A 12,761-nucleotide genomic window follows, 5' to 3' on the forward strand; every position below is an offset into this window, starting at 1 on the left:
ACTTAACTCGTTATTCTCGACCTGATCATGCAAGCATGGTGCAACGTAGTTGTCGTCCTTTGTCACTTGGTTCGGGTGGTCCACGGCGCGAGCTACCGTGGAGCTGCTTCGCCAGTGCGCGGTCAGCTTTCAAGTCATTGGCCGCTTTAGATTTGCTTTTTGAGATGTGGTTGCACCAAGTTTTCTCGCAAAAACATGGGTCCCTGAGGGGCTGAGACATTTCCGCAAGCTGTGGTTGGTTGTTGGTGGCTGGGGTTACCTACGCCTCACCTCAGCGTTGGTGCTCGTCAACTTGTAGCTGTCGACAGTTCTTGAAGTTGTTCTTCGTTGCCTTTTTAAAATGTTTTGAAGATTCATATTTGACTGGTTTTCTCTGTATACTTTCTCTTCTTGTCGTACCATCCCGCGTTTTCGAAGCTACCTACCTAGGTATACTTTGGAGCAGAGCATGTCTCCCAACAAAGGAGGTCGACCTCGGAACCAGTGGACCTCCTGCCGTCAAAGGAGACTCATCCGACTATACTCCCTGACTACATTGGACATAAATGAGATTCAATGCGTCCTGAAAGCCCACCAGTTCAATCCAAGGTAGGGGTCGACAACCCACTTCGGTCGCATGACTGACTGTTCGTTAGCTCCAGTGATATTCAAAAGAAGCTTCGTGATTTGCTCCCGGGGGACTACGCAAAGAACTGGAGATCTTTCCGACCGGCAAAAGGTCAGCCGATGTCAAGACGATTAGATGCAATTCGTACCAAACGCTACCGAGAGCAAAACACACCAGACAAGCGTCGCACTAGTGGACCAGAAGGCAGAAACCTGAATTCGTGTCATGTCTCTCCGTCGCTAGAGATATTTGAAGGACCGAGCACAGCTTTCCGCAATTACTTGGGTCCAAATGATGCGATCATATCTTACCAACATTCTACCAACACAGAGGGAGGGTTAGAATCTCAGATTGTGGAGCCTTCCCGACTGCTTTTAGATGGATCAAGCATATGTTCCAATAAAGCGGCTGCATCCCAGCCACGACCATCATACGAGCCCGCCGAGCAGACCTTTCTCAACCCAGTGTCTTCTAATAAGACTCGGATACTAGTTGTTCCAGTCGCGAGGCCACGAGATTCATTGCCTAGCATCCGGAGTCTCCAAGAGCGATTGAAACGGACTGGCTCTATCATCCAAAGCATACATTCTGTCCTACGCTTCTCGTCTACCGAGTCTTGGAGGTCGAGCATTTCTACAAGGTCGAGCATCATCTCCTTCGAAAGCTTATTGCAGACGCAGAAAGCTGTCAACTCTTGCATGAGCGGCCCTTCTCCCTCTTCACCAGCGGCAGAAAACGTCACACCGACCTCGAGCTCGACCGAAAAGACGACCAAACAAAAGAATCGAAAGCAACAGCGCCGGAAACGCCCCGCCGCCATAAAATCGGAATATGGAAGAGCGCATCTCTCTGAGCACGAAGAGAAAGTCTGGAACGACTTGATCAAAGGCGATGCGCCACTAGGCCCATTTGATGCGAGACCAGAGTTTCGGGAAATGTCCCTTAAAGGGAGACCTTGCTGTGGCTCAACTCTGTCGCTGCAAGTAGACGCCGTTGGTGGTTTTTGTCCGCAGTGCGGTATTCGTCAAAGCCATCGACATGCAATATCTAATTTCAAGCTCTTCTCACACTCGATCAATGAAAAGGACTACTTCAACAATGGCATGCTGCACTTCGCGGCAGCTTGTCCTCATTGGACTGCTGATGAGTTCATTATCTGGATTCGTGAAGGTGCCGACATCAAAAGTGTGAACACCTCTGGGGCGACCTTCCTTCACATCCTTACCGAGAACCTAGTTTCCGAACATCTTCCCGAGTTTCTTAAATTAGTACTCTTCATCCACAACCTCGATAAACTTTTCCCACATTACTTCGACGGCATCAAGTTTGATCTTTCATGCCGCGATTATCATGGGCAAACTGTACTTCATATGCTATTTCACAACCCAGATTTCCTGCAATCAATTAGACCAGAAGGTCGAAGCGACTTCGAGCAACTGGTGGAGATTATGGCACCCGACGTAGGAGTGATTGACAATCTTGGACGAACATTAGGCCACATGCTTGGTGATCGCATCAACCAAGCCTCGACTAAACTTATCTTGTCCACGAGACAAGAGACTGATTTCATAACTCATCTAAAGTCCTCACCTTTCCGCAAAAGAACCTGGTTGGGCTGGCTCGAAGCAACCGATAGAGTTACTTGGGTGGATACGAATGGCGATACCGCTCTCATTGCTCTATTGAAAACTTGGACAGGCAACTTTGACGCAGATCCAAGGCCATCATGGTCGTATAAGGATGCGGCTTCCTTATCGTTTATCGTCAAAGAAGTGGTCAAATCAGGAGCAGTGGTACATATGCGTGATAGAGCAGGCGACACAGCACTGGCAATAGCAGCAAGAAGGGGTCTGCGATCAGCCGTCACTGCTCTTCTGGATGGAGGTGCTTGCGTGAACAGCCAGAACTACATTGGCGTCAGTATTATTGAAGGGGCCTGTAGAGAGATCCGACGAGCGATCACGGCCACGATGACCGTCTCTATGCAAGGATATTAAGCTGTATCACTCTGCTCGCCGATAGAGGGGCAGTGAAACATCCAGATGGCTATCAAGAATGGGCTGCGTCTTGGTCTCCAGTTGCTAAGAATCCGAGAAATATTTGAAATGACTTGAACTGTCATCCGACCATGAGAGGTCGTGGCGCTAGAAGTTTCTGATCAGAATCGACCATTAATTTTATTTTTCGACTGAATTGCTTTTTAATTATTTCCTACGAATCTTAAACTTACTCAGGATAAATCATCTTCCTTGTCACACCCCCATCAACCACCATCTCTGTGCCCGTTACCCCCCTCGCACCAACAAGATACTCAACCGCTCTTCCTACGTCCTCTACATTCCCTACTCTTCCAGTAAGCTGCCACTCATGCTCTCTCTCTTCCAACCCATCCTCCCACTTAACACTCAACTCATCCCCCTTCTTACACTCATTCCCTACATGAATCCACCCTAACACCAGCGCATTAACCGTGATCCCCTCCTTCGCCAAACTAACCGCCAAAGCTTGACTCAAACCCAACAACCCCGCCTTCGTCGCAGCATAAGATTCCGAGTTCGGCTCACTCTGATAAGCGCGTGTGGACGAGACATTAATTATCGTCCCTCCTTCTTTCCTTGCACCTCCTTTCCTCAAAAGCGGAACACAAGCTTGACTAAGAAGCATTGGAGCAGTCAAATTAGTCTCTAAACTCTTGTTCCACTCTTCAAGCGTCAGATCTGCCAGTTTGGTGGTACCGACGCTGCCTGTATACGCAGCGTTGTTGATCAGAACGTCGAGTTGGCCGTGGAAATGCTTTTTCATGTTCTCGATTGCAGCGGTGATTTCAGCAGGGTTGCGGAGATCGCAGTTGCTGCTTAGGATTTTGCCAGGGAAAGAGGAGAGCAGGGAAGAGGTGGTGTGTGAGAGCTCTTCTTTGTTGTTGTCTAGTAGGTAGATGGTGTGGCCTTTTGAGGCGAGAAGTCGGGCGAGGCCGCGGCCTATGCCCCGGGCTCCGCCTGTTATGAGAATTTTGAGGGGCTGAGAGGGGGTTGTCATTATGAATGAAATGTGAATTCGATTTTGGTACAAAAAGAAAATGAGAGGTGAGGTTAAGAGAAAGTTTGGGCTGGTAGTAGTAGTGAAGGAAGAAAAATGTATGACTAATGACTAGCGATCGCGTCATCGCAAACAGAGCTTTTTGATCATTTTCCCTCGAAGACTTTGAGTCCGAACATTTTTCCATGTACTTGAGGACTCAGAATTTATCCTCAAGATCTGTAGAGTATGAACTGAATAGACAAAAGAAAAGACGGAAGGAAGAAAAGACAGATCTGATTAAGGCACGTGACCCATCCCCATATTTCCTCCTCGATATTCTACTTATAAACGACGCGAATCCCTTTACTGTCCATCTCTGGGTGAGGAATAAAATGATCATGCTTGGGGACAACATCTCTGCTCGTCGTCTCAAACAGTTCCATATTGTCGAATCGTCGGAAAATAGTCGCTACTGTGAGGTAAAGTTCTGCTTTTGCCAAACTATCACGGCTATGCATCAGGATTTCTGACAAATGATCGTCAAGGCCAGGGGATAGGTCTTACTTGAGACCCAAACACATCCTTGTTCCTCTTGAGAACGCTACCATGTATTTGTCAAGTGACTTGGAAGTAAGCCATCGTTCAGGAGAGAACTTCGTAGGGTTGAGGAAAATGGTTGGGTCCATGTTGATGAGTAGAGGTGTCATTCCGACGGATGTCTAAAGGTTTAGATGGGGGAAATGTAGTGTTGGGAAGGATGTACTTACACCTGCTGGGATGACCCAGTCTTTGTATCGCATGCTGCTTGTTGGGAGGTTTCTTCCTAGGCGGGAGGCTACTCCCGATGAGAGTCTGCTATTCTTAGCTTGAGGTGGAGGGGACTGGTATGCAGACATACCTCAGTCCTTCATTGATCACTGCTGTCTGTTTCTCGTCAGCAGCTGCGTGAGGTCCAAGACCGGAGTGTAGAAGCTCACTAAATAAGGTAACTTCTCAGCTTGACTCAGCATGATAGTGGCATTCTTGTCCGGAAAAGCGTCTTTCAACTCAGTTTGCAGCCTTGCAAGCACATCCGGACTATTGAGTAAGTGGAAATGCATCGTCGCAAGAGTATTCGCGCTAGTTTCTGAGCCTGCGCCTACTACTGACATTCCTTCGCTCCATATCCGGAGTGCGGTTTTCTCCTCAGGCGGTAAATCACTCTTGAGGAAGGCGTGCATTATCGTCGTGTCGAGTCCATCGCCATCTGCGTTCTTATTGGCGTAGTGTGCAGCGAGGACTCGTTCTGTTTGTGTTCTTATCCTCTGTAACATGTCAGCACGTGTTTCAACTGGAATGGTCAACTTACGTCTTCATACATGAGAACTCCTCTAAACACAGGAATCAACCAGCAGACAAGCCGCTGTGGAAGTGCTTTGATAACATCATACAGCCATGGATAATGCTTCATGAAGTTCCCAGCTAATAACATAGTGTGCACCCCATCGAACCAATCTTTCCTGAAATCAGGAGCGTCGAGATGTGCCCAAGATTCGTTGAAGCAGTAGTAGGTGATAACGTCGATTGTCAAAGCGCTGTATGCTGCTCGCATCTCAACTGGTGTTCCTGTTCCTCGAAATTCTTCGAGTCTTTGGGAGAGCTTGTTGACGACGGTTTGCAGTAAAGGTTCGAGTCGATTGATCATCTGCTTTGAAAAGAACGGATTCAAGGCTGAGCGGCGGAGGCGGTGATGTTTGTGATCAAGTGTCGAGAATGCCGTGTGATCCATGTCAAATTGCGATGTGTAGAATTTCGATTTGTTGACGGGAAGATTGTTGGAATACAACACATCGTAGTAGTCTGGGTCTTGGATATGCAGCTCGAATGGACTGATGCGAATGATTGGTCCTGCTTGGATAAGCTTGGAATTCCCATGATTTGAGTTCAGAAGAGCTTACCATATTCTTTGTGTAGCTCGGCTATCTTGAACGTGTAGTGTCCATTAAGAATTACGTCGTAGTAGAACTCGTACCAGAGGGTCGCTGCTGCAAGCTTCGGACCTGGGAATCTGGATAGAGGGCTGAAGTACACTCGATAGAGGGGTAAAACGAACGCATACCCAAAAGCCAAGATCGCTAGGAACGGCACGACCCGTGCGGCGAAGTCGTATGCAATACCCATGGCTTCGTGGTAGTTGATATCATGCAGCAACTAAAAGAAAAAGGCAAAACGAGAAATGATTGAGAAGAATACGATTCTTCAGCGGATGATATCGGCAGGACTTTATCCATCTCGCAAGCAATGATTGCTGGGGCCCACTGGCAGTTTATGCAGCACTGGTTGTCACCCTTCCTTAATGTAGATCTATTGGTTATGCTGTATGCAAAGGCAGGCATTACTCGGAGTTCATACCTAGCGAGGGACAATGCCGTGCAGCACAGGCCCGATCGAGAAAACAAACTGCAATCTGAACTGCCACTCTGCATCCTCCCAAAGTTAGACTGACGTCCCTTTGCCGTAGCACATACGCTTCTCTCCTAGACGATGGCTCTTCACACCATACCTCGCATCAGCAGCGAGCAAATGTATTTGCTTTAAGTCATTACCATTGCCATGAATAAGCCCTGGTAAAGCTCACGACATATTGTCATTCAGGAACATCATCCAATCTTGATCAATATCCATAATTCCCGTGTTCAAGAATTGAGCAGGATCGAGCATTGGGAGATTACCGAACTCATCGACTTCCCATGACATGTCGTCCACCATGGAAGGCATTGACTTGATGTAATCATAAGTCGCGGGAATTGAGCTTGTAGAAACGAATGGTTGCAGACTCGAAGATGGAGCGACAGCAAGCTCGGTAGAAGGAGTTGTCCTAGACGAGGATTGACCGTTGCGTTGGTTCTGATCGTTGGTAGGACAGGATTTGTTATGCTCAACCTGCCTTCGAACAACTACGCCGAAGTATGGAATTGGTATCTTGACGTCTTCCTGCATGGTGGGGTCGTTCGCAGAAGAAAGTAATGCCAAAGCTTTGTAACATTGAGATGCTATACAGCAGCCTTTCCTCTCACTTTCCCAAAAAATTGCCTTCACTGAAGAGATGACCCGCGAATCGTTATCCGAAAGTACCAGACTAGGTCCAGATTCCAGCTTGGAAAGGCCAATCAGAAGTATAGCCGCTGCTGTGAAACCAATGAAGTCTGCAGTTTTGCACTCGAAGAGTTTCTCTCCATTGACCATGGTATGGTAGATGAGGAAGATTTTCAACATTTGGCGGGCAGCCTCGATACAAACAATTTTACTGTGGTGATACGGATCGGACTTTGATGCGTTGATCAGGAATGGCAGATGCAAGTAGGTCTTGAGTTGAAAGAAGTAGAAGTGCTGCTGAAGGCGTGTCCGTATGTGATCGATCTCTGTGTCTGTCCCGGATAACTCATTTGGCACATCCCACCACTCAGTTGGTAAAGTAGCTGCGATTGAGCTGAGCTCTTCATCAAGATCTATTGTCGTTGCATATGAAGGCTTTACAACCATAAGATCTCGGTCTAGGATCTTGCCGGAAATGGAGGCGCATTTGTGAGTGAACAGGCTGCCAAACGAATTAGCATAGTAAAACATCGAAACGAAAGTGAGGGGCTCTGGGAGCCGGGAGCTGTCTCAAGAGCTCTCGTTTGCAATATATCTCGGCTCTGCCCGGCTCCCGGCTCCCAGAGCCCTCATACAAGAAAACAGTAAATTAGTATAGGGATTTGACATACTGTGGGACGAAATCTGCATCTCCAGTATTTGAGACTGTGAGATGGGGAAAATGTGCATCATTGACACCGTATGGAAGACCTAAAAGAAGGCTTGTGAAGCGGTCGTTGTGATAGAGACAATGCCAAACAAAGGCACTCCTTTCCGCCAGCTGTGTCTGCCGATCGAGACCCTTGTATTCTGTTAGCAAGGTCTAATATGTGGTATGAGTTTGCTGATACCATCAACTGCGCTACATTCAGCCCTTGACGAGTCAGACTCCAGCTTCGCCGAGGTTGTCCAATATCGGTATATGCTTTGGCCAACAATAAAAGACATTCGAGACCTTGTACCGTGTGAGAGTAGGTTGAGTCGCAAATGACAAGATGTTCAACAAGGGAGTAAAGGTGATGATCTTGACCCATGGATCGAGTATACGCAATCACCAATGTGCCGAGATCTACCGGGTTGGTACTGATGTATAAGTGCGAAGCATATGAAGCAAGAGATTCCTTTACTTTAGCACTAGGATGAGTTTTACGGTGGAAATGGTACCACCATGATCCATTGAGTTTGAGAGCTGATATCATTTCATCGTACACTGGAAGCGAAGACCTCAACCTTTCGCAGACTTTCTTGCTCTTCTGTTCATACTGCCTGACCTGATTCGTGTCAAAGCTTTTCACAGCAAAGACTGTCGACTTCGTAGTCGACGATGATCCTGGCGTCGAATAGCTGTGATCGGTTCGTGCTTTGGAACAATCGTTACTACCTATTGCCGGGGATAGCAGCTGGGCACGCGCTTTAATTAGTTTTGAACACGATCTTGGGACTGAAAAATATTACTCACCTCAGCATCGTCAAGTATAGACACGAATGGAGCTCGAGGATCGAGATGATCCCATGAAGCAGTAATATCTTTAGCAGAAACATCTTCTGCGTCACTAAGGTTCTCATTTGATAGTATCTCTCGGGACTCCTGTGAATTATCATTTGGTAGTCGTTGGAGGACGGTCTCAAGCATTGATTCAAGACGAGCGACTCTATCACGCAGAGACATAGTCTCGATGTCGGAATCCGGAAAGAGCCTGTCATGTTGGCTCCTGCACCGAGACCCACGAGTTAGGCACGGCGAGCAGATGGCTGAGTCTCTAGGGTATGTGCAACGGATCTTGCGTCGACGACCTGAAAGTCCATAATCAGCAAGTCGAATGTTCAAATGCGGCAGTGTGTTTGAGTACCCCCCACTCTTATTGAGACATCCTCGTTGGTTGGAATGAAATATGAAGTCAAGGAGGCTTACATTCAATGCAGTTCTTGGTTCCTTTCCTCAATTTCTTCTGTCTGAGAGATAATTCCGGTTCGTCCATTTTGCTGTGTTCGGCCGTGACGACCGGACGAGAAGGTGTGACAGGGATCGTGAATCTTATGGTGGAGTGACACAAGGCCTGTAGTCGATAATTGACATGAGAAATGGGAAACTGGCCCTTTTGGTAGTCCACTGGAATATGCACTCATTGGTGACTGACCAAAATAGAAATATATCATGACTTCGAAGCTTTGTTCGTCCGCAAATTCGTCCGCTTTTCGTCCGTCCGACCGTGTCACATGACCATGATCTCAGGTGAGTCGAGGATGTTGGGGTATGTTATAGTATCGACTATAGTGGAGTTGAGAGGAGCTCGAGAGATGAACCGTCTCGATGGGTTTGGTGTGGGGTGTATAAAGCTGGGCCATAGCCCCAGCCAATATCAGATCTCAAACCTCTGCTGGAGTATCAAAGCCCCATAAAAGACATTCAAAATTCACACACCCAAGCCCTCTTGCTCGACCAACACCACCAAGATGAGTTTCTTACTCACGAAAGACAAGCCTGACAGTCTTCTCAAGTACCATCGAATCCTCAGTCCATCCTGCTCGGTCAAGGTGTCGCCGTTATGTTTGGGTTCAATGAACTTTGGAGAGATCTGGTAATCATTTCCTGTCCCCTCTTTCATGTCTGCGCTGAAGAATCCACCAGGAAAGGGCATCTCGGCGAGTGCAGCAAAGAGACCACATTCGCAATCCTTGACCATTTCTATGCCAAAGGCGGAAACTTCATCGACACAGCAAATGTGTATATGGCAGGAGAGAGCGAACAATGGATTGGAGAATGGATGCATCTACGTGGCCTGAGGGATCGGATGGTTATTGCCACAAAATACACCAGCTCAACTAGGTTCATGGCCATGGAGCCAGACGGTGGAATTTTGTCCAACTTCGGAGGTAGCAACAAGAAGAGCTTGCGAATCTCACTCGAGAAAAGCTTGCAAAGCTTGCAGACCGATTATGTCGATGTCCTCTACGTCCACGCATGGGAGGGTATCTCCTCCATCCCCGAGATCATGCGTGCTCTTGACGATGTTGTCCGAGCTGGCAAGGTACTCTACCTCGGAGTCTCCAACTGGCCTGCTTGGATCGTGGTCAAAGCCAACGAGTACGCTCGCCAACATGGCCTTACGCCTTTCGTGGTCTACGAAGGACGCTGGAATGCAGCACATCGTGAGATTGAGCGTGATATCCTGCCCATGTGCAAGGCAGAGGGTATGGGCATCACAGTCTGGAGTCCGTTAGGATCCGGGAAGTTCAGAATTGACTCGAAGGAGGAGCCAGGTAGGAAATGGGGTGGCGATCCCGGGCAAGCTTCGCTGGAAGATTTCCACAAGTTTGCAGTGGTTATGGACAAGATTGGGAAGAAGAAGGGTACCGATGCTATGGGAGTCGCTCTGAGATACGTCATGCTCAAAGTATTTCCGACTTCGATGAAAGCAGAATGATATGTTGATGCTTGTCTAGGCCCCATATGTCTTTCCAATCATCGGAGGACGAAAGACCGAGCACCTGCAGCGGAACATTGACGCCCTTAGTATTGATTTGTCGGACGAAGAGATCCTAGAGATTGAGGGAGCTGTCCCTTTCGACTTCGGATATCCGCACTCTCTCATTTCTGGAAATCCATACAAGACGATTTCAAGTGGCGACCCGTGCTACTTCATTCAAGCATGTTGCTACTTTGAGGGAGTTGAGGACCCAAAGGTATGTCTCTGGACAGGAAATATGCAGAAGAGAACTGACGGTCACAGGCTATCCACCCTCAGCAGTAGTAAAGGCGTCCAGGTAGAGAAACATCTGCTAGCAATGCTCAAATTCAAAAATATTCAGCTCTGTAGAGTATTCATCAATCAAGAGCTGTTCGGTGCATTTATCATACACACCCTCGTATCATTTGAGACTTGAGAAAAAACATATGCTTGATGTAAAGTGCAAGGGGTAACAATTGAATGAGATAACAGGCTAATCACCATGCTACTAGTCCCAGCAGAACTTGCCAGTGTAGACATTAGAGCCAGCTGAGCCCCCGATTGTATTCTGCGATACCGGTTGGCCACCAGCAATTGCTGTTGATCTGCCCCTTGCATGGATGAGTGACATTTGTCGCTGCTGGCTATTGAAGTCGAGAAAGGCTTTAATCGGCCGATGAACATAAGTACATTGGACTCTGTGGTTATAGAGCTTTGAGTGTCAATGTTGTTGGATGGACTGCAATTGTAGAAAAGCTTTCTCTTCAGGAGAAGTGAGGTGCAAGTCGCGATGTGTGTTTATCAATCACGTGGGGTGGATCCATCCGTGACCCTACATCTTTCTGTTCTGCCCGAGCACGCACGACTTAAGCATCTTCTCAATTCAATATTGCTTCACAAGGTAACAATCCTCCCTGACTAATGGGAGCAGCAAAGACTTGGACAGTGAAAGTGACAAAGTTCAACTTCTTCTGAATCAATATGGCTAACCCCGGGATACATATCAGAGGTTCACACGTGCAAGAATCCTGGGCATGGCAAATTTTTCACTGGCAGCTAACGCTACGCAGCTTTTAATAATACCAGAGCGAATGCTGAGGATGTTTGTGATGATGCAAGCAATAGATTACTTTCGTAATGAGTTATCAAGATCAGCCCACCTACCAGACCTCAGTGGATCAAGCTTTCTTAACTCAGCTAGCCAGGCCTTGCAGTCTTGTTTTTCATCAATGTCTGGCTCCCGTTCCTCCATCTGACATAATGCCAGTGTGTACTCGATGAGGGCACTGTATATCCATTTGCAGTCCTCGGCACCATCTAACATATCTTTCAGAATGGCGAGCTGCCGTATTACGTATTCGCTGCGGTCTAACGTTGTAAAATTTGGTGTGATCGTCGCGTGACCAATGTAGTCTGTCAGAGTTGTCATGAGGAATTGGTAGTAAAACCATGCGGATTGAGCATATGGGTAAGAGTCGGTATACATCGCTGAGATGATTAAGTCGAACTCTGCATATACGTTAACTTTGGGCCATCAGAGAGCAGAGATTTAGAGCAATACCATCATCCAAGAATTTTCGTCTTGTAGCATCATTCGCATGACGTTCATCCAGTAATCGCGGAATCAGCTTACTGCGTCTATGCCATGCTGAGAAGTTGGACAGCCCCTTGTCTCCATGTATCATCTTGGTGGTGTATTCGAATTCTGCTTCAACCATGCTCTTCCCATTAAGCTTGGGGCTTTCGAGCTGAGAAACCACAGTCCTCCGATATCCCCATCCATGGAAATTCCGGCTGTCCTTGACAAGCATCTTGCCAACTAGTATGAGCTCCCGACTCCATAATTCTTGAGCGAACTCTGCACCCAGACGCTGGTTCCCCTCCTGCAGCAACCATAAACGATAATTCCACAGCCAATAGCATTTTGGATACTTCATCATCAACGGAAAGAGAAAGTCCAAGTCCGCCTTGATTATGTCAAGAGTTGTACCATTCTTCCCATGACTCTGGGAGGCGGGGTTCTGCGGGGTCGTGCTCGAGGCCTCCGAAGAGATAGAAGAAGAGGAGAATGGCTTTGCGGAAGATGTTGTAGGTATGTCGGTCTGAGAAATATTCTGTGACTCCGTCGAGTGCGATGACGAATCCAACGGTTTGGAGAATAAGCCATAAATTAGCAAACGTCTGCGGACGTTCCATATTGTGTAATATTCAGGATTCTTCTTCAGGAGCTTCGAGGTAAGTTCGAGGACTTCGACTGTGTATTGACGTTCTGCAATCTGCATAGACGTTAGAGTATGCATCTGCGAAAGTATAGACACGTACCTTTGACCTGATCAAGTCTTCCAGCTCCCGGTATTGTTTGATCTCCCGTTCTTCCTCAATCCGTTCCTGCTCTGTTCGCGGCACGATCGTTGCAGGTCGTGCGACACCATGCTGTCTCGATGATCAGTCCAGCTTCAGTACCCAAGGCTCGAGAACTATACGCTTGCCATGTTCAGAACTGCGGTTGTTCGTGCTGGGAATGAAGCTGCTGAACTGGTGATGATGATGCCTGTTTGGAGTTCAGGAAGTCT

At 47.6% G+C, this 12,761-nt stretch overlaps 6 protein-coding genes across 6 annotated transcripts; 2 read left to right on the top strand and 4 right to left on the bottom strand.

Moving 5' to 3' along the window:
* Positions 1–448: 448 nt before the first annotated feature.
* Positions 449–2,604, top strand: LY89DRAFT_737466 (uncharacterized protein; the record flags this gene model as incomplete). Its single annotated transcript, XM_018220259.1, has 2 exons — positions 449–588; positions 636–2,604. 2 exons carry the CDS (start codon positions 449–451, stop codon positions 2,602–2,604), a joined length of 2,109 nt encoding a protein of 702 aa, XP_018067842.1.
* A 229-nt stretch (positions 2,605–2,833) lies between these two features.
* LY89DRAFT_699282 (NAD(P)-binding protein) lies at positions 2,834–3,770 on the bottom strand (the record flags this gene model as incomplete). The annotated part of the gene is made up of 2 exons (XM_018217044.1): positions 2,834–3,603; positions 3,749–3,770. The coding sequence occupies 2 exons, from the start codon at positions 3,768–3,770 to the stop codon at positions 2,834–2,836; spliced, it is 792 nt and encodes a 263-aa protein (XP_018067843.1).
* Positions 3,771–3,963: 193 nt separating this feature from the next.
* LY89DRAFT_591439 (cytochrome P450) lies at positions 3,964–5,785 on the bottom strand (the record flags this gene model as incomplete). Its single annotated transcript, XM_018209655.1, has 7 exons — positions 3,964–4,126; positions 4,190–4,344; positions 4,393–4,480; positions 4,524–4,549; positions 4,603–4,929; positions 4,974–5,515; positions 5,563–5,785. The coding sequence occupies 7 exons, from the start codon at positions 5,783–5,785 to the stop codon at positions 3,964–3,966; spliced, it is 1,524 nt and encodes a 507-aa protein (XP_018067844.1).
* Positions 5,786–6,011: 226 nt separating this feature from the next.
* On the bottom strand, positions 6,012–9,001 carry LY89DRAFT_158891 (uncharacterized protein). The gene is made up of 5 exons (XM_018205480.1): positions 8,652–9,001; positions 8,199–8,533; positions 7,591–8,139; positions 7,372–7,541; positions 6,012–7,202 (listed from the first exon to the last, which is right to left on the bottom strand). The coding sequence occupies exons 1-5, from the start codon at positions 8,716–8,718 to the stop codon at positions 6,239–6,241; spliced, it is 2,085 nt and encodes a 694-aa protein (XP_018067845.1). The 5' UTR covers positions 8,719–9,001; the 3' UTR covers positions 6,012–6,238.
* On the top strand, positions 8,824–10,491 carry LY89DRAFT_709241 (norsolorinic acid reductase; the record flags this gene model as incomplete). The annotated part of the gene is made up of 4 exons (XM_018217747.1): positions 8,824–9,318; positions 9,369–10,134; positions 10,184–10,423; positions 10,471–10,491. Exons 1-4 carry the CDS (start codon positions 9,194–9,196, stop codon positions 10,489–10,491), a joined length of 1,152 nt encoding a protein of 383 aa, XP_018067846.1. The 5' UTR covers positions 8,824–9,193.
* Positions 10,492–11,169: 678 nt separating this feature from the next.
* Positions 11,170–12,724, bottom strand: LY89DRAFT_622384 (geranylgeranyl transferase-like protein type II alpha subunit). The gene is made up of 4 exons (XM_018210973.1): positions 12,672–12,724; positions 12,511–12,621; positions 11,750–12,464; positions 11,170–11,697 (listed from the first exon to the last, which is right to left on the bottom strand). Exons 1-4 carry the CDS (start codon positions 12,678–12,680, stop codon positions 11,315–11,317), a joined length of 1,218 nt encoding a protein of 405 aa, XP_018067847.1. The 5' UTR covers positions 12,681–12,724; the 3' UTR covers positions 11,170–11,314.
* Between the last annotated feature and the right edge of the window lie 37 nt (positions 12,725–12,761).

The sequence above is a fragment of the Mollisia scopiformis genome (assembly GCF_001500285.1).
Source record: "Mollisia scopiformis unplaced genomic scaffold LY89scaffold_19, whole genome shotgun sequence".
NCBI classification, from domain to species: Eukaryota; Fungi; Ascomycota; class Leotiomycetes; order Helotiales; family Mollisiaceae; genus Mollisia; species Mollisia scopiformis.

Coding starts and splice junctions, on each gene's coding strand:
- LY89DRAFT_158891 (XM_018205480.1), bottom strand. CDS start 8,718: ATGGACGAACCGGAATTATCTCTCAGACAGAAGAAATTGAGGAAAGGA. Junction 8,534..8,651: donor AACCAAGAACTGCATTGAAT/GTAAGCCTCCTT, acceptor ATGGACTTTCAG/GTCGTCGACGCAAGATCCGT. Junction 8,140..8,198: donor CTATACTTGACGATGCTGAG/GTGAGTAATATT, acceptor GCGCGTGCCCAG/CTGCTATCCCCGGCAATAGG.
- LY89DRAFT_622384 (XM_018210973.1), bottom strand. Junction 12,465..12,510: donor AAGACTTGATCAGGTCAAAG/GTACGTGTCTAT, acceptor ACGTCTATGCAG/ATTGCAGAACGTCAATACAC. Junction 11,698..11,749: donor ACGAAAATTCTTGGATGATG/GTATTGCTCTAA, acceptor ACGTATATGCAG/AGTTCGACTTAATCATCTCA.